General features: G+C 30.5%; 1 protein-coding gene across 4 annotated transcripts in view; it reads left to right on the top strand.

The window, feature by feature from the left end:
- Positions 1-24,423, top strand: part of LOC143069382 (ras GTPase-activating protein 3-like) — a 47,983-nt gene extending 23,560 nt beyond the window's left edge. For 2 of the 4 annotated variants that reach the window (XM_076243982.1, XM_076243984.1), the window contains 14 exons: positions 476-590; positions 2,135-2,209; positions 2,754-2,877; positions 3,576-3,682; positions 4,265-4,342; positions 5,056-5,139; positions 5,364-5,443; positions 8,049-8,241; positions 9,405-9,475; positions 12,068-12,157; positions 13,557-13,711; positions 14,118-14,135; positions 15,752-15,929; positions 16,430-24,423. In XM_076243982.1, the coding sequence (XP_076100097.1) occupies positions 476-590; positions 2,135-2,209; positions 2,754-2,877; positions 3,576-3,682; positions 4,265-4,342; positions 5,056-5,139; positions 5,364-5,443; positions 8,049-8,241; positions 9,405-9,475; positions 12,068-12,157; positions 13,557-13,711; positions 14,118-14,135; positions 15,752-15,929; positions 16,430-16,487 (1,426 nt within the window). In that variant the 3' untranslated portion in view covers positions 16,488-24,423. Of the gene's footprint in view, positions 1-475; positions 591-2,134; positions 2,210-2,753; positions 2,878-3,575; positions 3,683-4,264; positions 4,343-5,055; positions 5,140-5,363; positions 5,444-8,048; positions 8,242-9,404; positions 9,476-10,034; positions 10,051-12,067; positions 12,158-13,556; positions 13,712-14,117; positions 14,136-15,751; positions 15,930-16,429 lie in introns of those variants that run through there. The other 2 variants (XM_076243983.1, XR_012976379.1) reach the window with 2 other exon arrangements.
- The last annotated feature ends 590 nt before the right edge of the window (positions 24,424-25,013 follow it).

Genomic DNA, 25,013 nt, shown 5'->3' with positions numbered 1-25,013 from the left:
ATTGCTATAGAAAAGAGTTGTATGTCCTGATACTAGAGTTCAGTTTATGTACATTTCTGTAATAAGAAGAGTTTGTTTTATGACAGGTTTTACTGTAGTTGTAAATTGTACTGATGTTATAGCCTTTTTAAAGTGAACTGACAAAACAATAAAAATAAGTTTCTAGTAAGAATTTTTTTTAATAGTAACCACAAAAATCAATATGAATTGCTTTTGTATCAAGATTAAATGTTAAAAAATATTGGAAAGATGAACAAAGCCCTTCCAGCATGCTATCAGAAACATGCAGACAATCAGCATTGTTATGATAATGTGAAACTATCGACATTCCCTACCATTCATACAAGGTCATTATAAAAAAAAATAATTAAGGATTCCATTGGAAAACAGTAAATTATCTATATTATATCTTTTATTTCTTTTCATTTTGCAGAGACTAAACATTGTATTTTAAGATTTCAGTAATTTATTTTAGGGATCCTCACACATTGTTCCGTGGTAATACTCTAGTAACAAAGTTAATCGATGAGTTGATGAAGCTGACTGGTTTACCTTACTTACAGGAAACAATTAAGGCAACAATAGACCAGGTAAGTTAATATACTTTTGTTATGTCAAGAAAGACTTGGATGTCTTATTGGAGTGTCAGGTATTAAATTAGACTTAAAAAGACCAGTTAGTCTTTCAAGGTATGAAAGCCTGGCTTGAGAGTAAAAGAAAATACCTGTTGCTATATGATACCAATAATAACTATGTTCCATGGAATGATTCTAAAAAGTAACAGGAATAAAGATGCCCCCCTGACATCAACCTTTCATATCATTTATTGGTGAATAAAAGTTAAAATGGCTGAGTCAAAGGATAAGCTTACACAGCTTTATATTTTTATGACGACTTAGTGTTTTTTTATGCCCCATTTATGGGCATTATGTTTTCTGGTCTTTGCGTCTGTTCTTCAATCTGTTTGTCCTTCCATTTTTCTGTCCGTTTGTCCCGCTTCATGTTAAAGGTTTTGGTCAATGTAGTTTTTGATGAAATTGAAGTCCTTTCAAATTGAAACTTAGTACACTTCTTCCTTATGATATGATCTTTCTAATTTTAATGCCAAATTAAAGTGTTGTTCCCAATTTCACGGTTTACTGAGCACAGAAAATGATAGTGCGATTGGGGCATCTGTATTTTATGGACACATTCTTGTTTGTAGAGATTTGAAATATGTGTCACTCATTTAAGATTTCTACAAAAAGAAAACTAATTTTTAAATAACAAAAGAAAAACCACTCTTTCATTTTTGAGCAAATTTGAATTATTATTTCATATTTTTATGCTCCACCTACCATAGTAGAGGGGCATTATGTTTTCTGGTCTGTGCCTCCGTTCGTTCGTCCCGCTTCAGGTTAAAGTTTTTGGTCAAGGTAGTTTTTGATGAAGCTGAAGTCCAATTAACTTGAAACTTAGTACACTGGTTGCTTATGATATGATCTTTCTAATTTTAAAGCCAAATTAGACTTTTGACCCCAATTTCACGGTCCACTGAACATAGAAATGAAAGTACGAGTTTCAGGTTAAAGTTTTTGGTCAAGGTAGTTTTTGATGAAGCTGAAGTCCAATCAACTTGAAACTTAGTACACTTGTTGCTTATGATATGTTCTTTCTAATTTTAAAGCCAAATTAGACTTTTGACCCCAATTTCACGGTCCACTGAACATAGAAATAAAAGTGCGAGTTTCAGGTTAAAGTTTTTGGTCAAGGTAGTTTTTGATGAAGCTGAAGTCCAATCAACTTGAAACTTAGTAAACTTGTTGCTTATGATATGATCTTTCTAATTTTAATGCCAAATTAGACTTTTGACCCCAATTTCATGGTCTACTGAACATAGAAGATGAAAGTGAGAGTTTCAGGTTAAAGTTTTTGGTCAAGGTAGTTTTTGATGAAGTTGAAGACCAAACAACTTGAAACTTAGTACACATGTTCTATATGGTATGATCTTTCTAAATTTAATGTCAACTTAGATTTTTTATCCAATTTCACGGTCCATTGGACATGGAAATTGATAGTGCGAGTGGGGCATCCGTGTACTTAGGACACATTCTTGTTTATTATAATATGTTTTAAAATGTTACATATCTTGTAGATCTGTATAGAACACAAATCTTGTGAAATTGATCCAACCAGGTTAAAAGAAGGAGAGAGCCTCGAAGAAAATATGGTATTTTTAACACTTTTTCTGCATTATCAATTTTCTGCTAACTATCACTGATGTTTCATAGTAATAACCTTTCTTTAACTAAATTTCAACATCAGAAGTTTTCATGTAAGCTACCAGACTAAAATTCAAACTCAAAGTGTTAGTTTATTTCCAATCAGACTTATGTTTATTTAACATTAATATCCTAACATCAACAATAAGGATTAAACATTTGTCTATTTAATGTTTAACTTGCATCCTAAATATATTAAGACTGATGAGAGGATGGCTTTTCCTGAGCTTTTTTTTTATTAAGAAAAGGGAAAGAATCATTTGACATATAAGAAGACCATATTCTAACTTATTGTCTCATTACATGCTATTTTAAGATAGTATGATAATATCAAAAAGAAAATAACGTACAATATATGAAATATGATATCAAAAAGAAAATAAGGTACAATGTATGAAATATGATATCAAAAAGAAAATAAGGTACAATGTATGAAAAAAGCATTGTAGCTATATGCAGTTTAAAACCTGTAAACTTACTGTATACTTTCAGGACAGTTTGAAATGTTATGTACAGAGAATTTTTCAAGGAATAATATCATCATCATTATTGTGCCCAACCAATATGTGTGAAGTATTTTATGCCCTGAAAGATATAGCCCACCAGTACTTCAAAGGTATGTACATTTTCAAATAGTTGTACATTATAGAATACTTTCATATCTGTCTGAATATGGTAGATTCAGTTAATTGAATGTAACGATCTAAGGCTGGAAAATGTAATAAAAGAAGTAACAAAAAATGAAAAATAGTTAGTGGCAAATGAAATGAAAAAGTAAACAATTTCCTTACAAAAACAGAGAATATACTGTTGTCATTGAAGTTGTTTTAATAGAATTGAAAATTGATAAAGTCTTGACCTAACTTTCATACTTATGTCCTGTTCCTTTTAGGGGTGATTGATTATGATGCAAATTTTACTGGTAAATGTACTTATAATGGTAAAATTGTTCTTAAATAACATAACTTAGTTATTGTTAATATTTAATGAATGTCACAATGAAATATATATTGAATATGTGTATGAAGATAAAATAATTGCATTGAGTAATGAAATTGAAAAAATATTTTACATCTAAAATCATGAATTTGTTCAACTATTTTTCTTACAAGTTTATTTAACTGTTGTAAAAACCAGTGAAGATATAAAATTGCTCAGTTTGAATGCAGGTAAATTTTAGGTCTTGTCACTTGAAGTCAGCTGAGCAATTTAACTTGAACAGACAACACCTTTCAAATATTAAATAGCAGTGGGGAAAATTCAAATTGAACTCAAAAGTTGCCAAAAAATAAGTCAACACTTGCATATTTGTAGATTCCAGTGAAGTACGATATCAGGCTGTCAGTGGATTTGTGTTCCTCAGATTCTTTGCTCCTGCCATTTTAGGACCAAAACTTTTTGATCTCAGAAATGATACTCAGGTAAGATGAATACATTGTACATACATCTGATTGAAAGGGTAGTATTGAAATTAGTTACCTAAAGTGTACAGATTAGAGCTAAAGCTTGTGGGTGTATTGTGTATTTGTAAAGTTACTTTGAATTTAGATACAGAGCTTGAAAGCTAGAATCAATAATTGATAAAAGAAATAGACAACTTTGAGTTCGATGCATTTCCGTCAAAAACTCTGGTTTTAGTGAACGTCATTTGTGCGTTTAGGGGCGTCGTCACTTCCATTCCAATGTTGAGCGAGTGGTTGGAAAACTATAATTCTATATTGTACGAATTATTCGGCAAATTGAATTCTCAAAATTGACAATCAGCATTGCTGTCATTAGGGAATTGTCATTAAGTACCTACAGAACATCCATTATTTCTAGTTTATCCTGCACAATGACGATCACTAAGATGCTTGATGAACGTAAATAGTGCAGGGATACAGGCGACCCCCTCTATCTGGTAAATGACGTCATAAAGGCGCGTATAATTGACGAGTTTTTTCCGGTGACGGATGAACTCTAAAGTGGTCTATTCATTGCAAATAACTTTTGTTCGATTTCAGGACAGTATTGTTAATCGGACATTAACATTAATATCCAAAGCAATACAAGGATTAGGAAATCTAGTCAGTTCTAAAACGGTAAGTCAAATACAAAACTGTATCAGATATACATACTGTTTAATGAAATAAATCTTTTATTCTTTTTTATTGTCGAGCCTGCAACATTAATTCTACATTCTGTAGGTGGTATGTCACCATTTTAATTCAGGTTATTCAAACATCAATAACTTTGTCAATTCTTCATGAAGCTTTTTTTTCTCATGATGTCAAATATAGAGAGCAAACCTTTGAAATATTACACTAATAAATGAACTTTGAAGTTTTTTTTGGTAGAGAACAACAAGAAACAGTTTTTCAAACACCAATATCTTTGTCAAACCTTCACAGAATTTTATAAAACCTTGGCAACAAATGTTGCATGCATATTCAAGGACATATCAAGGTCATATTCCTTGCTTTGTACCTGACTGACACACTGAGTTTGGATAATTATCATTCACTTGATAACTATTCATAGAAGACTCCGTCAACCTGTTTTGACACATTTTTCTGACAACCAAATAATTTTTGCATTTAATACTATTTTAGAAACTGGTTGATCATTCTATGGATGGAAGCAAAACTTTCTTTAACAAGAACAAAACTCTGTGACCAGAATAAATTACAATCTTGAAAGGCCAATTTTTATTTTGTTATATCTGGCTTATCATTTGATAGTTTGGCCTCATTTAGTAGTTTAGAGTATATTATTATATTTATATGGTTAATCACTTCATTTCCTCAATTTTCAGCTATCCTATGGATTAAAGGAAGATTACATGGTGCCATTATTTCAATATCTGTCTCAGCCATCACACATTGAAGCCGTCCGAATGGTATGTTATCAAACAAAATTAAGCAAGCACTTCATTAGTGAAAAAAATAAATCTGATGGCTGGACAATTATTTTATTTACATGTTCTTTGTTCATAGAACATGTATTAGTTATACAAATACACCACTCGATTTTGGTAAAATTCATAGTTATACATGTTAAGGTTTTCAGTACTTTTGAATTTGTGTGATTTAATATTGATCTTCAGTGTATATTTATTTTCAGTATTTAGACATCATATCATCTGCAGCAAGAGCAAGAACACAAAATGTTTCTGGTGAGGCACCAATTATTATAAAAGAAGGGTAAGTGTATATCTATAATCTTAAAAAGAATAGCTTTCCATATTATATACTGTGGATTCATTACAAATCAGGTAATATCAATTTTCATTTTGTTTTTATATTTAACCACAAATTTAAGTTTATACAAATAAATTTTTATGAATCTTTGTGTCTTGGAAAATAGATGAATCCACAGTATGTAAACAGATAGTACTTGATCTTTTCATTTAAACAATCAAGTCTAGTAACTGGTGAATAATATCTGCATCAAATGATCAGTTAAAAACTTAGAACTAAAAAATCTATGTTACATGTTCAAATAAAGCAGAAAATCTTCAGAGCTATGGTTATACACTTGTAGTATAAGAGCTTAGTCTATAATTGAGGGAGGCTATATAAGTCAAAATCTGTGATAAATGGACCCTTAAAATAGTGTTGTGTATCCTGAAGAGCAAACATCCTGAACTGATTTGAAATAATTGTGAGAAAATAAAAGCTTTATAACAGATTTTAATGATATTAGCAAAATCCTAAAATTCATGGAAGAAGTTGTTTTGTTTGTTTAAAGATACTAGAACACACCCGCGAAATCGCTGGCATTCAGAGCGTAGTTTAAAGTATATAAAGTGTTGTTGGAAGAATTTTGTCAAATATTGAATGACTGGAGAATTTCAGCAAATGTATCATAAGTCATAGGTTATTGGGGACAGGAAAATGGTATTTTTTATCCCTCCTCCTTCATTTCCAAAATTCTATCAATTTTAATATGAACATACATTTAGTATGTTATGAACATTTAAGTAAGGAACCTGTAATTCAGTGGTTGTGGTTTGTTTATGTGTTACATATTTGTTTTTCGTTCATTTTTTGTACACAAATATGGCCGCTAGTTTTCTCGTTTGGATTGTTTTACATCGTCATTTCGGGCCTTTTAAAGCTGAGTATGCGGTATGGGCTTTGCTAAAGGCCGTACAGTGACCTTTAGTTGTTAATTTCTGAGTCATTTTGGTCTCTTGTGGAGAGTTGTCTCAACATGGCAATCATCCTTTTTTGTTGTTGTAATAAATGAATTTTGTAAAAGATTTAATGACTGGAGAATTTCAGAAAAGGTATCAAAAGTTCACATGAATAAATTTAGCGCTTATCTGTATATTATGAACATTCATTACTATATAAATAAAGTGTATTTACTCTCAATTCCAAGTTTACTAATCGATCCATGGTGGTCAATTGATATAGTATACAGACCCTCTCCATTTAATAAACTCTGTGACCACCGTGGATAGTAAACTTGAAAATGATAGCAGATAAAATTAAAATACACTTTATTCGAAGTATATGTATGTTCAAAGTATACAGAAACAAGAATGTGTCCACAGTACACGGATGCCCCACTCACACTATCATTTTCTATGTTTAAAGGACTGTGAAATTGGAATAAATTCTCTAATTTGGCATTAAAATTAGAATGATCTTATCAAAGGAAACATGTATACTAAGTTTCAGGTTGATTGGACTTCTACTTTATCAAAAACTACCTTGACCAAAAACTTTAACCTGAAATTTGCACTATCATTTTCTATGTTCAGTGAACCGTAAAATTGGGGTCAAAACTCTAATTTGGCATTTAAATTAGAAAGATCATATCATAGGGCACATGTATACTAAGTTTCAAGTTGATTGGACTTCAACTTCATCAAAAACTACCTTGACCAAAAACTTTAACCTGAAATTTGCACTATTATTTTCTATGTTCAGTGAACCGTAAAATTGGGGGTCAAAACTCTAATTTGGCATTTAAATTAGAAAGATCATATCATAGGGCACATGTATACTAAGTTTCAAGTTGATTGGACTTCAACTTCATCAAAAACTACCTTGACCAAAAACTTTAACCTGAAGCCAAAAACTTTAACCTGAAATTTGCACTATCATTTTCTATGTTCAGTGAACCGTAAAATTGGGGTCAAAACTCTAATTTGGCATTTAAATTAGAAAGATCATATCATAGGGCACATGTATACTAAGTTTCAAGTTGATTGGACTTCAACTTCATCAAAAACTACCTTGACCAAAAACTTTAACCTGAAGCCAAAAACTTTAACCTGAAATTTGCACTATCATTTTCTATCAGTGAACCGTAAAATTGGGGTCAAAACTCTAATTTGGCATTTAAATTAGAAAGATAATATCATAAGGAACATGTGTACTAAGTTTCAAGTTGATTGGACTTCAACTTCATCAAAAACTACCTCGACCAAAAACTTTAACCTGAAGCGGGACAGACGGACGAACGAACGGACGAACGAACGGACGAACGGACGCACAGACCAGAAAACATAATGCCCCTAAATGGGGCATAAAAACGCAAACCGGAAGTCTAATCTGACTTAAATTTCGTCCAATGACGGGACAATATCCGGATGCCTTTTTTTCTCGTTTTCTCCCAAAATAACTCAATCTGAATAATCATATAAATGGATGACAAATGCGACTATGCTCTGTACCCATAGGACACAGAGGCGTGTTGATTAATTTATTGTGGAAAGAAGAGAAGCGACACACAAAATGAGGTCTTCTCGTTTAATAATATAGATATATAAAAAAATATCAATTTTCTTTTCAGGACATTAATCAAAAGAGCTCAGGGACGTAAAAGAATACTTAAAGTGAAGAACTTTAAAAGAAGACATTTCTGTTTGACCAATCAAAAACTCTCCTATTCAAAAAACAGGGGAGACAATCCGTTATATGAAATCCCTATAGAAGACATTCTGGCTGTGGAAACACTGCAAGAAGAATCATTCAAAATGAAATATGTAAGAAACTCTTTATAATAATAAGTTTCTTTCAGTCTGTAATCTACAAGTTTTACAGCAGAACATATGAGATCAAATCTTCAGATAAATAATACCTGGTACTATATAAATTGTTAAGTGTTAGAGTCATTGGCAATAAAGTTGTGTAATTGCAGTGGAAGTTTTTGGATGTTTCTACTGTTTATTTTGAACATCATATCCCATTAGACAGTACTGACATTAGAGAAATACTTTATATGCAAAACATATTCTATGATTTGAAAATAACAAACATGAAACAACAATGAAAAAAGTTGCAATAATTAGTGAGAAAGTCTGGACACTTAAAATTATCTTCATACAATACTGTACTCTTTTAGGATGTTATACGTTGCATACATAGCCTTTGATATTTTGGTTATTTTTTATGTGTAACTCTGCTTCTCTCCAAATACTTACACTTCCTCTTTCAATGAAAACTGATATAGTTAAGGGTACTATACATGGTGTTAAACCAACCTTGCAAGGGCTGTATAGCCAGTCAAGGTTGTTAAAAACTTCCATCGCTGTGGTGTTAAACATACAGAAAAAAAACCATCATATTCTTACTTATCCAAAATCATAAGTATGTTCAAAATGTCTGCCTCCTGATATTTGTTAGAACAACCAATGAAATTTCAGTTTCCAAATTTTTTAAATATTACGACTGAACCTTAGTACTGTGGATTCATTTATTTTCGTGGCTATCAATTTTCGTGGATTTAGGAAAACAAGCATGTTCGTGGGTATTTGATTTCGTGGTTTTGTCAATGTCTGCAAACATAGCTTATATAAAATGTGTAATTCGTTGAACATTTGAATTCGTGGTTCACCTGTACCCACGAAAACCACAAAAATTGGTATCCAACGAATAATAATGAATCCACAGTATCCCAAAAAGGTTTTTAAAACAGAAATAAGAACAAAGCATTGTCAAATCCTGTAAGGAAAGGATGGAAACACAATATGTATGTTAATCCACACAAACATAAGATTGAAATTGTTTCCTCTGCTAAAAATATGGCTATGTTCAGAACACAATCTGGTGAATTAGTGATGAATTTATACATTAAAGATATATAATATATTTATAAATTTAAAGGTTTTAAATAGATTCTGATGAATAAACATATGATATTTTCTAGATGTTCCAAGTGATTCAACCTGAGAGAGCTTTGTATATCCAGGCAAATAACTGTGTGGAAGAGAAAGAATGGTAAAGTTTGTTAGACTTTGGGGGAATAAGATATGAACCATATAAAAAAGTAAAATAACAAAAATACTGAACTCCGAGGAAAATTCAAAAGGGAAAGTCAGTAATCAAATGGCAAAATAAAAGCTCAAACACATCAAATGAATTGATAACAACTGTCATATTTCTGACATGGTATAGGCATTTTCTGATGTAAGAAATGGTGGAGTAAACTTGGTTTAATAGCTGGCTAATCCCCTCACTTGTATGACAGTCGCACAAGATTCACTTTGAAAGAAACAGAAATGAACCTTAATATCAAGTTTTGAAGTTCAAGTACTTATTTTAACAGTCTTAAAGAATATCAAAAACATTAGATACACCATTGCAGCAATTTACCTATTTACTATTTCCATGAAATCAATGGGATGACAATTTTGAATCTAAAGGCATTTGCTTGCCAATAGGATTCCTTGACATTATAATTATTTCAAATTCTTGACAGTGCATCAAAAGAACATTTTATACAGATTTTTAATGGGAACATACATTACTTATGTTAGTTTCTTTATTTGTTTTATAGTAAAGAAAATTGTAAGGTAATTGGTATGCAAAAAACAAATGTAGCACATTTATAAAATGCTCTGAATTAATATATTTCTGGCAGTTGGTAGCACATTTTGTTTTATTTTGATGTGCAACACATATTTTGCTGTGTGAAATTTACTAACATTTTTTTATTCAGGTCATTCATAAAAGAAATCAATCATAAAATTTCTGAATTAACAATTAACTTACAGAACTTTTAATTTTTCTGTCATAGTCTGAAATCATTTACATTGGGGAAATCTTTTTTAAGGTTATTAATGACCCAACATAATAGTTTGTAATGACCCAACATCATAGTTTGTTTCCAGTGGATTTCACTTACCCCTTTTCCTATTTTTTTGATTTTGATTTTTTTGATTTTTGATTTTGAGGCTGGCACAATGTCTCGTTTTTCATAGTCCAGTGAATTACTTTGATTTTTGGAAAAATGGTATAAGTAGTTCAATTTGCATTCAGTTGTATTTCAATTATTTTTCATTAGAATTAATGTGATAAACAAGCATAGCTTAAAAAATATCTTCGAGTAATTTACATTTTGGAACTACTAAAACTTGAAAAGCATAAAGAGCCACATAAGGAATTATGTTATTCAAATAGTCAAAGCCTTCGTAGAGCAACTTTGTCTGAAAAACAGTTATTCTTGAAATAATTAAAGTGAAATGTGTGAAAATTAACATTTTAGTTTTGTAGTTTAACTTCATACTGCCCTTGATTGTGTTGTGTGCTCTGTATAAGGTTGGCAAGTTTGCATATTATAATGTGTGATTAATAGAATATATATACATTATACAAAATACATTGCTATGCTAGAATTAGATCTCAAAGGTAGGTTTATAATCAAGATGTTAATAAGCTATTTTCATGCCCCACCTACGAGAGTAGAGGGGCATTATGTTTTCTGGTCTATACCTCTGTTCGTCAGTCTGTTTGTCGATCTATTCGTTCGTCCATTCGTCCCACTTCAGGTTAAAGTTTTTGGTCAAGGTAGTTTTTGATGAAGTTGAAGTCCAATCAACTTTAAACTTAGTACACATTGTTCCCCATGATATGATCTTTCTAACTTTAATGCCAATTTAAAGTTTTGAACCCAATTTCATGGTCCACTGAACATAGAAAATGATAGTGTGAAGTTCAGGTTAAAGTTTTTGGTCAAGGTAGTTTTTGATGAGGTTGAAGTCCAATCAACTTGAAACTTAGTTCACATGTTCCCTATGATATGATCTTTCTAATTTAAATACCAAATTAAAGTTTTGACCCCCAACTTCACGGTCCACTAAACATGGAAAATGATAGTGTGAGTGGGGCATCCGTGTACAACATTCTTGTTTGCATTTATTTTCAACGTCATTTTATGAACATATTTGTGACAGATATAACTACATGTATGGTAATTAGTTTACTTAAAACATGAAAGAGATCCCTTCTTTTGATATTCCTTTGTAGATAGACTAGAAACATATTTTAGTAAAACATCAGTGATGCTTTTCACTATCAAGTTTGAATATTGCTGGTTCCTTGACATTAAAGAATCATGAACAAGTTAGAACAACATTTCAACCTGAATTGATAAAAGCAGCATATAAAATTGTTATTTCAACAAAACCTATGAAAGTGTTAAGCTAAGGAACCTTTGAAAAAATTGAAGACGAAATACATATTACATATTTGGTTAAGTTAACCAGCTTTTTTTTTATGACATAGAAGACTTTAAAAAAAAAATGATAGAAATGTACCATGTTTTTCATTGATCCATTCAAGCAGCTTTTTTAAAACTCATTTCAGTGGATTTTGTCTTTTCAGTCTTTCTTTTTTTAGTAATTGTACAAACCAGTTGTAGATATTTCATGAGAGAGCTGAAACTAAGAGAGACTGACTATCTGTTTGTCACAATGTCTCCCCTCTCTCTTTCAAAAAAGTGCAATAAATGTAACTTTTAAAAATCTTGCAACAATTTTTTTTCATTTGGGTTTGTTAATTAGAAGTCTTACCTTTACTCTTTTTCTTTAGGTTGGCCATTTTAACTAAAGTGTGTAACAGAAACAAGAATCGACTAAAGACATTCCATCCAGCAGCTTATATCAACGGACACTGGTTATGGTAGGTTGTCTGTGATGTCTTATTTTAGAAAGAATCAGCATGGACAATTTGTGTCTTGCCTATAAAATATAAGAAAATGAGGAATCATTCAAGTCACAATCTATAAAATACTATTATAGGGTAAAGTTCGGTCTTAGACAGGAAGCCTTGGCTCACACTGAAAACAGCTAGCTTAAAAGGGTCCAAAAAATGACTAGTGTAAGACCATTTAAACGGGGAAACAAACTGGTCTTGTCTATATAAAAAAACATGAAACACTTATGAACCACATCAACAAACAACAACCACTGAACATCAGGTTCCTGACTTGGGACAGATATAAACAAATACAGGGAGTTTAAACGTATCCTTACTGGAAACAATAGTGTAATATCACAACATAGAAAGACACACTGTAAGGTAGCAATAAACAGTTAGGAAAAAATACTAAAATTTGCCCTTATGAATTTTACCATCCCCTTTTCATTGCTTTCTTGCAATATCAAGCTTACTGTTTGTGTCATATATGGGCATATGTATGTAATCAGAATCTTCCATAGATTTTATATCCAGTATATAAAATGGTAAAATATAATTTCTTTTTGGTGTATCCATGGCAACAATCTGCATTTATTTGCTATAAAATATTGCAAAAAGGGGGGGGGAAAGATGTCACATATTTCCCTAAAATTTGGCTAAAAGTAGAATTTCAATCGCTTGAAGTAATACCTTTTCTGAAACTGTGTACATATATCATTCAGCAAATCCAATGAAAATCATATGTCTTTTGTCTCATTTTTTGTAAAATTGTGTCAAAAACTTTGTGTAGAAAAAGAGTGTTTGTAAACAGTACATTAATTTCTGGACCGATAGCCGGTCTAGCTATGAAAATACGGATTGTCAAACAGAAAACAGCCCATAAAACATGTAAAAAAATCTTGATGCTCTTATAAACCATCTTTAAAGGCTAAATTAGCACTCATCTGTCTAAAAATTTATTTTATTACACAATAACTTTCCTATTTGAAAAATCCACAGGGGCCAAAATGCGAAACTAAACTCCTAACTGTGTATTGCTACCTAAGATCAAAAGACAAATTAACACAAGTGAACATACAACTGATAAATTTGATCTATGACACAATGTAAATACAAACTTTCAGCATAAATTTAATCATGATAAGCAATCAAGACATTTTAGTTGTGCACTCATTATTTCACTGATAAATACTTTTGAATACTGATTTTATACATATTTAGGTTAGTCTGAAGGCAGAAAAGCCGTCTGTTTATCTGTCCAGCAAGAAATTGTTGTTTTTAATTGCACTGCCCGAATTTTTTTTAATGATTTTGAAATCATAAATTCATTTGAAAAATTTTGACAGGATGTATTACTAGTATCACATGACTTTCTTTACAGTTGTAAGAAGATAGAATCTTCCTGTGAAGGTTGTACCCCAGTGTCTGGTGGTCTACATGCTACAGATATTCAGGTCTCTATTGATTCAGATAGAGAAGTTGAGAAAATACATTCCCAGTTCTTAGCTAATAGAGAAAAATTAGAGGCCATGCAAGGTAGGCATTGAAATAGAGTTAGATAGGCAAACTGTTAAGGAATTTAATACAGAAGTAAATTTAGATATTGCATAACCCCATGTTTTATCGTTAAAAAAAAACATAAAAATTTTCACGAAATTTTCAATATACATCAGAAAAATTAAATGTTCAGGTTAAGTAAATTTAGAACACACTAGAAATCAAATATTGTTCTGGAATGCTTGATAATTAATATTTGGACTAATTGATATTTAGACTACAAATAGTTGAATAAAAGTACCTTAGATCATATATTTTTTCATACTGTTTACATGATTATATGTTTATTTGAATTTTAAATGATGTTTGAATAAATTTGATAAACAAAATTTTTTGTCTGTTTTATCATAAAATACAAATGATACAAATTTGATAATGGTTTTAGCTGTCATGGAAAGGAAGGGTAAGATGTTATGATTGTGTAATGGTTCATGATGTTTGATGTATTACTTAATTTCACCTATTAAAATTGCTTTGTTCTAACAAAAAAAGAACAATCTCTTATAGAATATTTTCATATTACCAACTTTTGACTTCAGTTTATATAATTTGTCGACTGATTAACTTGGACATCTTGGTACTAGGTCAGGTAAGAGCAAGCTAAAGAAGTAAAACCAAGCTTTCAATAAGTACAATTTTGGGGGAAAATAAGCTCCTTGACATTTTTTTTTTCACTACAAAATCATTTTAAAACAGTTAACTTTCCCCTCAAATTAAACCGAATATATGTTTGATTTTACTTATTTTGGTTGCTCTTACTTGACCCAGTACCATGATGTCCAAGGCAACCAGCCAACAAATTATATAATCCAGAGTCAAAAATTATAAAGTTATCATGTCATACATACCTAGTTTGATGATGTTCATAAAGTAATACTGTATAGATTTGTTGTTGCCTGTAAGTGTTGTTAACCTTTTTGTAGGTATCATTTTTTTTAAAACACTTGTATACTTTTACAAAGACAGTTTTGTTTTACTCTGTTTGTTATGCCCCACCTACGATATTAGAGGGGCATTATGTTTTCTGGTTTGTACGTCCGTTTGTTCACCTGTTCGTCCCATTTCAGGTTAAAGTTTTTGGTCAAGGTAGTTTTTGATGAAGTTGAAGTCCAATCAACTTGAAACTTAGTACACATGCTCCTTATGATATGATCTTTCTAATTTTAATGCAAAATAAGAGTATTGACCCCAATGTCACGTTCACTGAACAAAGGAAATGATAGTGCAAGTGGGGCATCCATGTACCAGGGACACATTTTTGTTTTTTATGTTATTGTTTTCATTAAAATTTGATACCAACCATTATTTTCTTTCTTTAAGTCAATTTATTGATTTAAAGTTGTATAATATAAAAAAAAAATGAATAGACTTGGACAAAAAAAATCACAAGATGACTGTTTATATATTTAGCATTATATGCAACTTGCACTATATGCAACTTGCATTATATGCAACTTGCATTATTTTTTCATAATTGTTCATTTTGAAATTCCAATTTCTAATATGTGCACTCTAAAATTTCTTTATACACAATAACTTACTAATTTATCATTTAAAAACCAATTAAAATATGATTTTGGTGCTTTATCTAATGTTGTAAGAAAGATGAAAATTTTGAGGTCTAATAACAGTCACAGCTGCAAGTTTTTTTGCCATGCTTAGCTTTTGTTTTGAAGGATATAGATGAGAAAGACAGTTAGGTTGTTAACTTTTAAAACTGAAAAGTTGATTTCTTTTTAAGAGTTTAAAATTCCAGATTTCTACAGCCATATCTTGTCGAGGATTTATTTTCATGATTTTATTGTCTCTGATTTTGCTCTTTTCTAAAGATCAAATTTAAGCAGGATCATATTTTTCACGATTTTATCTTACACAAAAAAAATAGACAAAAATAAATCATTCTGAAAATTTCATGCTTCTCAGTACAATGTATTCACATTTTTTAAAAGCATGACTAAAACGAATTAAAATCATAAGTTTTACAAGCATACTATAATCCAACATTAAATATTATTACAGATGCCTGTGCTGATCAGGAAGTCTATACAGGGGAAGATAACTACCAACATCCTTACATCGAAGACACAAAGACGTGTTTTGTTACACTCAATGAAGTACTTAAATGTGTCATAAGTCTGGAACAAGAACACATGCAATACAGAAAAAACAAACAACGGAATACAGTTATTGGTTCAATGTAAGTAATAAGAAATTTAGTCTTGCAATATGTGTATTGTCATGTCATCCGTGAAGAGTTTTTGCTCAGGTTGTTTCATTGAAAAGAATGTTTGCTTTAAATTTGCCCTTAGTTTTATATTAATCTTCAAGTACATCCAAATGAATGCCATCCAACTTAGGACTTACTGTCACTGGACAGTATTAGCACAAATTTTATCAACCTTTGATCCAGTAAGTGTGTTCAAGCATTATTGTTTTAGTCATTGTTTAAGTAGTCTTTTACATTATGAGTATTACAAAATTATTGTATCTACACTAGTACCGGTAGTTTTGTCCATTAATTGATGACATTTTAATCTACCAAACCATTTTTAATGAACATTGCCACATCTCAGACAGTCATCTGGACTGCTTATAGTTGATATATTTCCTACTATTTTCAAAGTATTAATTTTTGAAAAAACAAAATCCAAATGCCTCATGTTTAATTAATGTGTATATTATCATTATCTTTTTCAGAGATGCACCGTTTGGTGATGAAAGTGTTGTATCGTACCAAGAAAATTCCCGGTTATGACGTGTTTCCCACCGTGATGTTCTTATGTTTTATATTGTATGTGTTCAAAAGATGTCAAAGATCAAATTGCCTTTTGAAATTACCAGAAGTTGATATTCATAGTTATATTTATATAAGTTCAAAATGAAGGGTATACTCTGCAATATTTCTTATAAAACTGCAACCTTAACAAAGCAAGGCCACACTTTTTTTTAGGAAGTTTGAAATAAATAATTAAGCTTCTATAGCTTATGATTAATCAAATTTCAGATTTAATTACCAAGAAAAGAAACGTCTTATAATAGTATGAATCTTGCATCAATGTTAAGCTTAGTCTCCTTATAGAGTTTATATTAATTTGGGGGAAAAAATTGAATTCAACATACTTTATTTAAGATTCACTATATTGGTTTATTCTTCAAAAATTTGACAAAATCAATTTTGAGATGTTCACTTTAAGTTTGCTTACAAAATACCACCTAAGAGACTTATTGACTTTTCATGTGTAATTGGATTTTCATTTGTGCTATGTAATATTTTTAGTGCTTGTGATTCATGAATTTTTCATGCCATTTTTATACGACCGCAAATTTTGAAAAAATTTTCGTCGTATATTGCTATCACGTTGGCGTCGTCGTCGTCGTTGTCGTCGTCTTCGTCGTCGTCCGAATACTTTTAGTTTTCGCACTCTAACTTTAGTAAAAGTGAATATAAATCTATAAAATTTTATCACAAGGTTTATGACCACAAAAGGAAGGTTGGTATCGATTTTGGGAGTTTTGGTCCCAACATTTTAGGAATTAGGGGCCAAAAAGGGCCCAAATAAGCATTTTCTTGGTTTTCGCACTATAACTTTAGTTTAAGTTAATAGAAATCTATGAAATTTTGACACAAGGTTTATGACCACAAAAGAAAGGTTGGGATTGATTTTGGGAGTTTTGGTTTCAACAGTGTAGGAATTAGGGGCCACAAAAGGGCCCAAATAAGCATTATTCTTGGTTTTCGCACAATAACTTTAGTTTAAGTAAATAGAAAATAATGAAATTTAAACACAATGTTTATGACCACAAAAGGAAGGTTGGTATTGATTTTGGGAGTTTAGGTCACAACAGTTTAGGAATTAGGGGCCAAAGAGGGTCCCAAATAAGCATTTTTTTTGGTTTTCGCACCATAACTTTAGTATAAGTAAATAGAAATCTATGAAATTTAAACACAAGGTTTATGACCATAAAAGGAAGGTTGGTAATGATTTTGGGAGTTTTGGTCCCAACAGTTTAGGAATAAGGGGCCCAAAGGGTCCAAAATTAAACTTTGTTTGATTTCATCAAAATTGAATAATTGGGGTTCTTTGATATGCCGAATCTAACTGTGTATGTAGATTTTTAACTTTTGTGCCTTTTTCAAATTGGTCTACATTAAGGTCCAAAGGGTCCAAAATTAAACTTCGTTTGATTTTGACAAAAAAATAATCGTTTGGGTTCTTTGATATGCTGAATCTAAAAATGTACTTAGATTCTTGATTATCGGCCCAGTTTTCAAGTTGGTCCAAATCGGGGTCCAAAATTAAACTTTGTTTGATTTCATCAAAAATTGAATAAATGGGGTTCTTTGATATGCCAAATCTAACTGTGTATGTAGATTCCTCATTTTTGGTCTTGTTTTCAAATTGGTCTACATTAAAGTCCAAAGGGTCCAAAATTAAACTTAGTTTGATTTTAACAAAAATTGAAATCTTGGGGTTCTTTGATATGCTGAATCCAAACATGTACTTAGATTTTTGATTAAATCAAAAATCTAAGTACATGTTTGGATTCAGCATATCAAAGAACCCTAAGAATATGGGCCCAGTTTTCAAGTTGGTCCAAATCAGGATCTAAAATTATTATATTAAGTTTTGTGCAATAGCAAGTCTTTTCAATTGCACAGTATTGCGCAATGGCAAGAAATATCTTATTGCAAAATATTGTGAAATAGCAATTTTGTTTTTAATTAGAGTTATCTTTCTTTGTCCAGAATAGTAAGCAAGAAATATCTAATTGTAAGAATTTTTTTTATTTTGGAGTTATCTTTATTTGTCCAGAATCAACTTAAATCTTTGTTATATATACAATATACAATGTATATTCACTTTTTACTACCAACTGATAAATTAAAATAATCTTTACCATTCAGTGATAACAAGCAGTTTTTTTACATCTTAATATTTTATGATGTATTTAAATGAGTAGTTATTGTTGCAAACTCCATTAGAAATTTTAATTGAGATTAGTTTTGGAATAAGGGAAAGGGGGATGTGATTAAAAAAATTGGGTTCAATTTTCTCATTTGAAATTTCATAAATAAAAAGAAAATTTCTTCAAACATTTTTTTGAGAGGATTAATATTCAACAGCATAGTGAATTGCTCTAAGAGAAAACAAAAATTTTAAGTTCATTAGAACACATTCATTCTGTGTCAGAAACCTATGCTGTGTCAACTATTTAATCACTATCCAAATTTAGAGCTGGATCCAGCTTGAATGTTGTGTCCATACTTGCCCCAACCGTTCAGGGTTCAACCTCTGCGGTCGTATAAAGCTACGCCCTGCGGAGCATCTGGTTCAATTATATTTTTTGGTGGATTTCCGTTCTTCATAATTTTTAAATCAATACAAAAAAAGTTCAATTTATATTTAAATACTGCCGTGAAAATAAAAATTGAAAGAGAAATAAATCCCTTGTTTAATCTATTTATTTTTGTTGTTTTGTGTCTGATTTTAAGTTTTTCAGAGAATTTTTTTAAAATTCAAACTCAAATGTGAGTCGGAAATACTTACAATGTATGTCAAAAAGAATTTTTAAGTGAAAATTTTCAAGATTAAGTTCAGAATAAACTCAACATAGATACCAGGATTAAATTCTGAATTGATGCCAGAAGTGCGTTTCGTCTACAAAAAGACTCATCAGTGATGCTCAACTCTCCAAAAAAGTTGAAAAGGCCAAATAAAGTACAAAGTAGAAGAGCATTGAGGACCAAAATTCTTTAAAGTTTTGCCAAATACAGCTAAGGTAAATAAACTCATCATATATACTCTATTCCTAAGGTAGAAAGGCCTTAGTATTTCAAAAATTCAAAATCTTTGTAAACAGTCAATTTATAGATATGACCATATAAATGATAATTCATGTCAGCACAAAAGTGCTGACTACTGGACTGGTGATACCCTCAGGGAATTAAAACTCCACCAGTAGTGGCATTGACCCTGTTGTTTGCTGTTGACAAAAATATTTTTGAGATCAACTTTTACATAGTGCCTACTTTATGTCAGTTTAGGGAAAGGGGTAATTGTTCTGTTTATAATAAAAACATATGAAATAAATGATTTTCTTACTGTGTAAGGAAATACATGCATTAATTTAAAAAAAAAATTAAATAAGAAATTTATTTCATTCTAAAAATGGCATATTACTAAAATTAATATTTTTCTGGCGTGAAGAAATGTAGTTATAATGTAAACAAAACATGCAGCATTTCTCCATCATTTTGTATTTGCATTGTCATTGCTTGCATTAAGATAGCCTTAAAAGTCAAGTTTCTCTCATGATACAAGTACAGAGGTCAAAGTAGCAGACCCATGTGGATTCAGTATTGTTAAGTACTTTTGAATATAGATGAATTGAAAAATCAATAAATTTTTGAGATTATTTTTTTTCAATTTATATCAAAGCTTTTAGTTTAACATTTTTAGGACCATAAATAAGAGTATTTATTATGTATACAAGCTGTATAATTTTCTGAAATGGCAGAATATAATCTTTTGTGATAAGTAGGAGCATTTCAAGCATGAAATTAAAGTTGTTTTGTATAATCATGGAAGTATTATATTGACAGGAACTACTACAACCCAACTTCAAACGTTTCATCTGCGATGCCGCGCGCAATTTAATGACATGTTAATTAGCTTGAAACATGGTACCCTACAATATTGTCATTCTCGGTTGCTTTCGGGATTACGGAAATAAACGAAGAAATAGAAAGTTGTGATAAATTCTTATGAAACAGCAATCGGCAAACCTCGGCAGAGTTCGTTACCTTACATCTGCATATGTGTACCCATTGAGTGATTGATGGATTAATACTAGTCATCATTAATTCTTTGGAAAAATACATTGACGATGGAAATTTGTACCAAATTTATTGAATAAATGCCCTATTTTTGTCGATTAATTTTTCGGTAGAAATTTGACTATATGTAATATATATCGCAAGTTGTGAATCATAATGATAACTACTGTGTTTACCACTGAGTGACACATATTTCCTGCATATTTAAGACGATTGTAAAAGATCGTTCTGATAAAATCAAAAGATAAAAGAGATTTTAGATAAATGTAGGAATTATTAAGCTTCGCTCTAAATCTAGAATAAGATCATTGGTTGGTATATACGAATGTTCATCTAAACCAGGATGTGTTGATTTTTTTTTAGTACTGGGACTCGAGGATTTTTTGGTGACATTATATAAATTCTTGTGCGACGGTTCAATAATATTTACCAGTATCATTTGGTCGGATAGTACATATTTTATGGAACATAAATGTATTACATAATTAGCTATATAATGTAGTTATAGATCTCTGTTTTTTTCTGCTGTATTTTGTTGATTGGTACTTGCTCGATTAATTTTCATATTGATAACTGGAAATTTCTACTTTTCAGGATCATCCAGTAACTTAACCATATATATTACTCTAAACTTCACAGTCTTAATATTTATCAAATATATTTATTGTTAACTTCACCCATAAACTAATAAAATAATGTCTCTCCCTATTTCAAATCATTGTAAAATAAATAATTCTGGGCCGATTTTCATCTTTTATGCATCAGCCGATTTGTTTAAATACGTTGTTTACGAATTAAGGTCTACTGACGCAATTGAAATAAGTAAAGGTGTTTTCCGACAGGTACTATTGTTAATCTGTCTCGATTAAAACCATGTGATTGATAAGAAGTATCTCTGATCAATTTAGGACTGCGGCATCGCAGATAGTCACAAAAGAAATTAACAACAGCGTACTAATTAGACAGTTTCCATATCTTTTCTACAGGGCTACCCGGGTTATAAATAAATGCTAATTAATCGTTGTAGTTCCTGTCAATATAATACTTCCATGGTATAATCAACTAAATTTTGGTTTCTGATTATTTTTTTCTTCATTAAATGGCATTTTTTTTAGAGATTCATTACATGTATAATGCTTTGTCCTATATTTTTGTATCATTACAGATGATGTTCTTTTGTATATATTTTATTCATACGACACAAATTACATGTACTTTTTAAATTTGTTACTATCAGTATTCCTTTTCTTTGTTATTGTTTATTTGTAAATAGAAACTTTTATTTTGTTATTTTGTCATCTGATTTTATCATATAAATATAAAAAAATATAGTAGAGCCTGTTCTATTTAAAAATATATAAGAAGAAGGCATTACATTTTCTGTATTGGCCACAGTATCAAAACTTCATTTTTAGTATAAAAAGTGACCAATATGTTTAGACATTAACACTACACCACATACTGTGTTAATTGAGTCAATTTTTTAATGGAGCAGGATAATTTTCATGGCCCGACTTCAAAGAAAGTCATTCTAGATTTGTGAAATGTAAAAGTGTTAAAAAAATGTTCAAAGGGGGTTAACTTATCATTTCAGATTCTGAATAATAAATAATAAATGCAGGCAATAATTTCTGAATTTACAATAAGTATTCAATTTAATTTTGGATCACTTTGCATTTCCTATGTGAAAAAGGGGAGTAAGAATAAAAGTCTTTAGTATTTGACTCTTGAAATTGTTCAATTATTCAAGCCATTCAAAATTACGTTGATTTATTAATGAATTATAGGATGATATAATCTGGTAATATACATGCACAAATGTCCATTGTGAGTACACTTTGATGTCTTAATTAACATGACAAAATTGACAACATGATAATTTTTAACATACTTTTAAGGTCATTACAAGTTTTGGCATGATATAAGTAATTGTCATACTAAAGTAGATATTTTGAAAAAGAAATTTTGTGCAAAATATTTACCTTTGTTGGCTCAATGTCTAAATATCTCAATGGGAGGGTATTTGGCAGGTTTTTTTTTAATAACTTTTTAGCTCACCTGGCCCAAAGGCTTATAACTCAAAAACCAAGCATTTAGAGCAAATCTGACATAGGGTAAATTGTTTAAAAGTTCAAGATATATCTGCCCTGAAATTTTCAGATGAATCAGGCATTGTTGGGTCGCTGCTACTGAATTGACAATTTTAAGGAAATTTGGCTATTTTTATGCCCCACCTACATTAGTAGAGGGGCATTATGTATTCTGGTCTGTGCGTCCGTTCGTCCGTCTGTCCTGCTTCAGGTTAAAGTTTTTGGTCAAGGTAGTTTTTGATGAAGTTGAAGTCCAATCGACTTCAAACTTGGTACACATGTTCCTTATGATATAATCTTTCTAATTTTAATGCCAAATTAGAGATTTTACTCCAATTTCACGGTCCAATGAACATAGAAAATGATAGTGCTAGTGGGGCATTCATGTACTGAGGACACATTCTTGTTTGTTATTATCTTGAATACTATTATATAGAGATAAACTGTAAACAGCAATATTGTTCAGCAAAGTAAGATTTACAAATAAGTCAACATGGCTGAAACGTTCAATTGACCCCTTTAGGAGTAATTGCCCTTTATAGTCAATTTTTAACCATTTTTCATAAATCTTAGTAATCTTTTACAAAAATCTTCTCCTCTAAAACTACTGGGCCAAATTAAACCAAACTTGGCCACAATCATCTTTTAGATATCTAGTTTAAAAAATGTGTCAGGTGACCCGGCCATTTAACCAAGATGACCGCCACGGCGAAAATTGAACATAGGGGTAAAATGCGTTTTTTGGCTTATAACTCAAAAACAAAAGCATTTAGATTAAATCTGACTGCAGTTAAATTGTTTATCAGGTCAAGATCTATCTGCCCTGAAATTTTCAGATGGATGGAACAACCTGTTTGATAGGTTGCTGCCCCTGAATTGGTAATTTTAAGGAAATTTTGCTATTTTTGGTTATTATCTTGAATATTATTATTATAGATAGAGATAAACAGTGAACAGCAATAATGTACAGCAAAGTAAGACCTAAAAATAAGTCAACATGACCAAAATGATCAATTGACCCCCTAAGGAGTTATTGTCCTTCATAGTCAATTTTTAACAATTTTCATAAAATTTGTAAATTTTTATTAACATTTTCCACTGAAACTACTGGGCCAAGTTCATTATAGATAGAGATAATTGTAAGCAGCAAGAATGTTCAGTAAAGAAAGATGTACAAACACATCACCATCACCAAAACATAATTTTGTCACTAATCTATCTGCGTCCTTTGTTTAATATTCACATAGACAAAGGTGAGCGACACAGGCTCTTTAGAGCCTCTAGTTGTTTTTTCTGACTGTTGACAGTTTATTTTAAAGATAAGATATGTTTTTTATGGGTTGAATTAACTTGGTACAAGATTAAAATCATGATGTTATAATTGTCATATTGTTCTTTTATTCAAAGATAATATGTGCAAAAAATATGTAGTTTTCCCTCCTCAGAAAACATTACTTTGATTGTTGAATTTGTTTATAAACTTGCTTATGTCTTATATTTCACATGAAGAGAATTTGCAACAGGTAGTTGCATTTCTTGTAGAACTGATTTTATTTATGATATAATGCAATATATGGAATAAATGTCTTTTTTCATTATCAGAGGAACTTCATGTACACCTTGTGTAATCATATTATTTTATTCCTTTCAAGTTGGTGCAACAATTGTTTTCACCATGTTTTCTTGATATTTTTAGTATTTGTTATATGTCTGTTGAAAGATATTGTACAAAATTTGATTTATAAAAACTTTAACAAAAATTACTTCTTTCAATTATTGATTTTGTAAAGATATTCAAATTGCCATTTTATGGGTAAACCCTATCTCACAATTAATGTAAAGATTTTCATTCATCAAAACAGAAAGTGTTGGATAGATCGGATGTTTGTTTTTTACTAAAAAGCAAGGTATAACATTGTAAAATTATTACTTTTGATACATATTTGACAGATAATCATGTCTCTTCTATTGTGTTGTATGCCATGCCAGATATCCACTGTATAGATGGTTTATATACAACATGAAAACATCTTTGTTTTGGGATGAAAGTTTTACTACAATACGGGATGATTTACTTTTTATAATATAAAACTCTCTAAAGATTATTTTGAATTTGATATTTTATAGAGTTGTGTTAGTATGAAAACCTACAAGGGTAAATTTTTATTTCCCTCATAGAAAAATGGAAATGAGCAATTATATAATCTATAAAAGTTTTAAACAAATTAGTATATCGGTTTATTGGAGAGAATTGGGTATTGAATGACAAAAAAACACAGGAAAAAACCCTCAGGAAAACCAGACAATTGAAGTATCTACAGTAATAGTAATCTCCAGGACGATATTACATATG

The sequence above is a fragment of the Mytilus galloprovincialis genome, chromosome 3 (assembly GCF_965363235.1).
Source record: "Mytilus galloprovincialis chromosome 3, xbMytGall1.hap1.1, whole genome shotgun sequence".
Lineage (NCBI taxonomy): Eukaryota > Metazoa > Mollusca > Bivalvia > Mytilida > Mytilidae > Mytilus > Mytilus galloprovincialis.
Note: the sequence above shows the minus strand (reverse complement) of the source record. Positions and strands in the feature narration are given on the sequence as shown.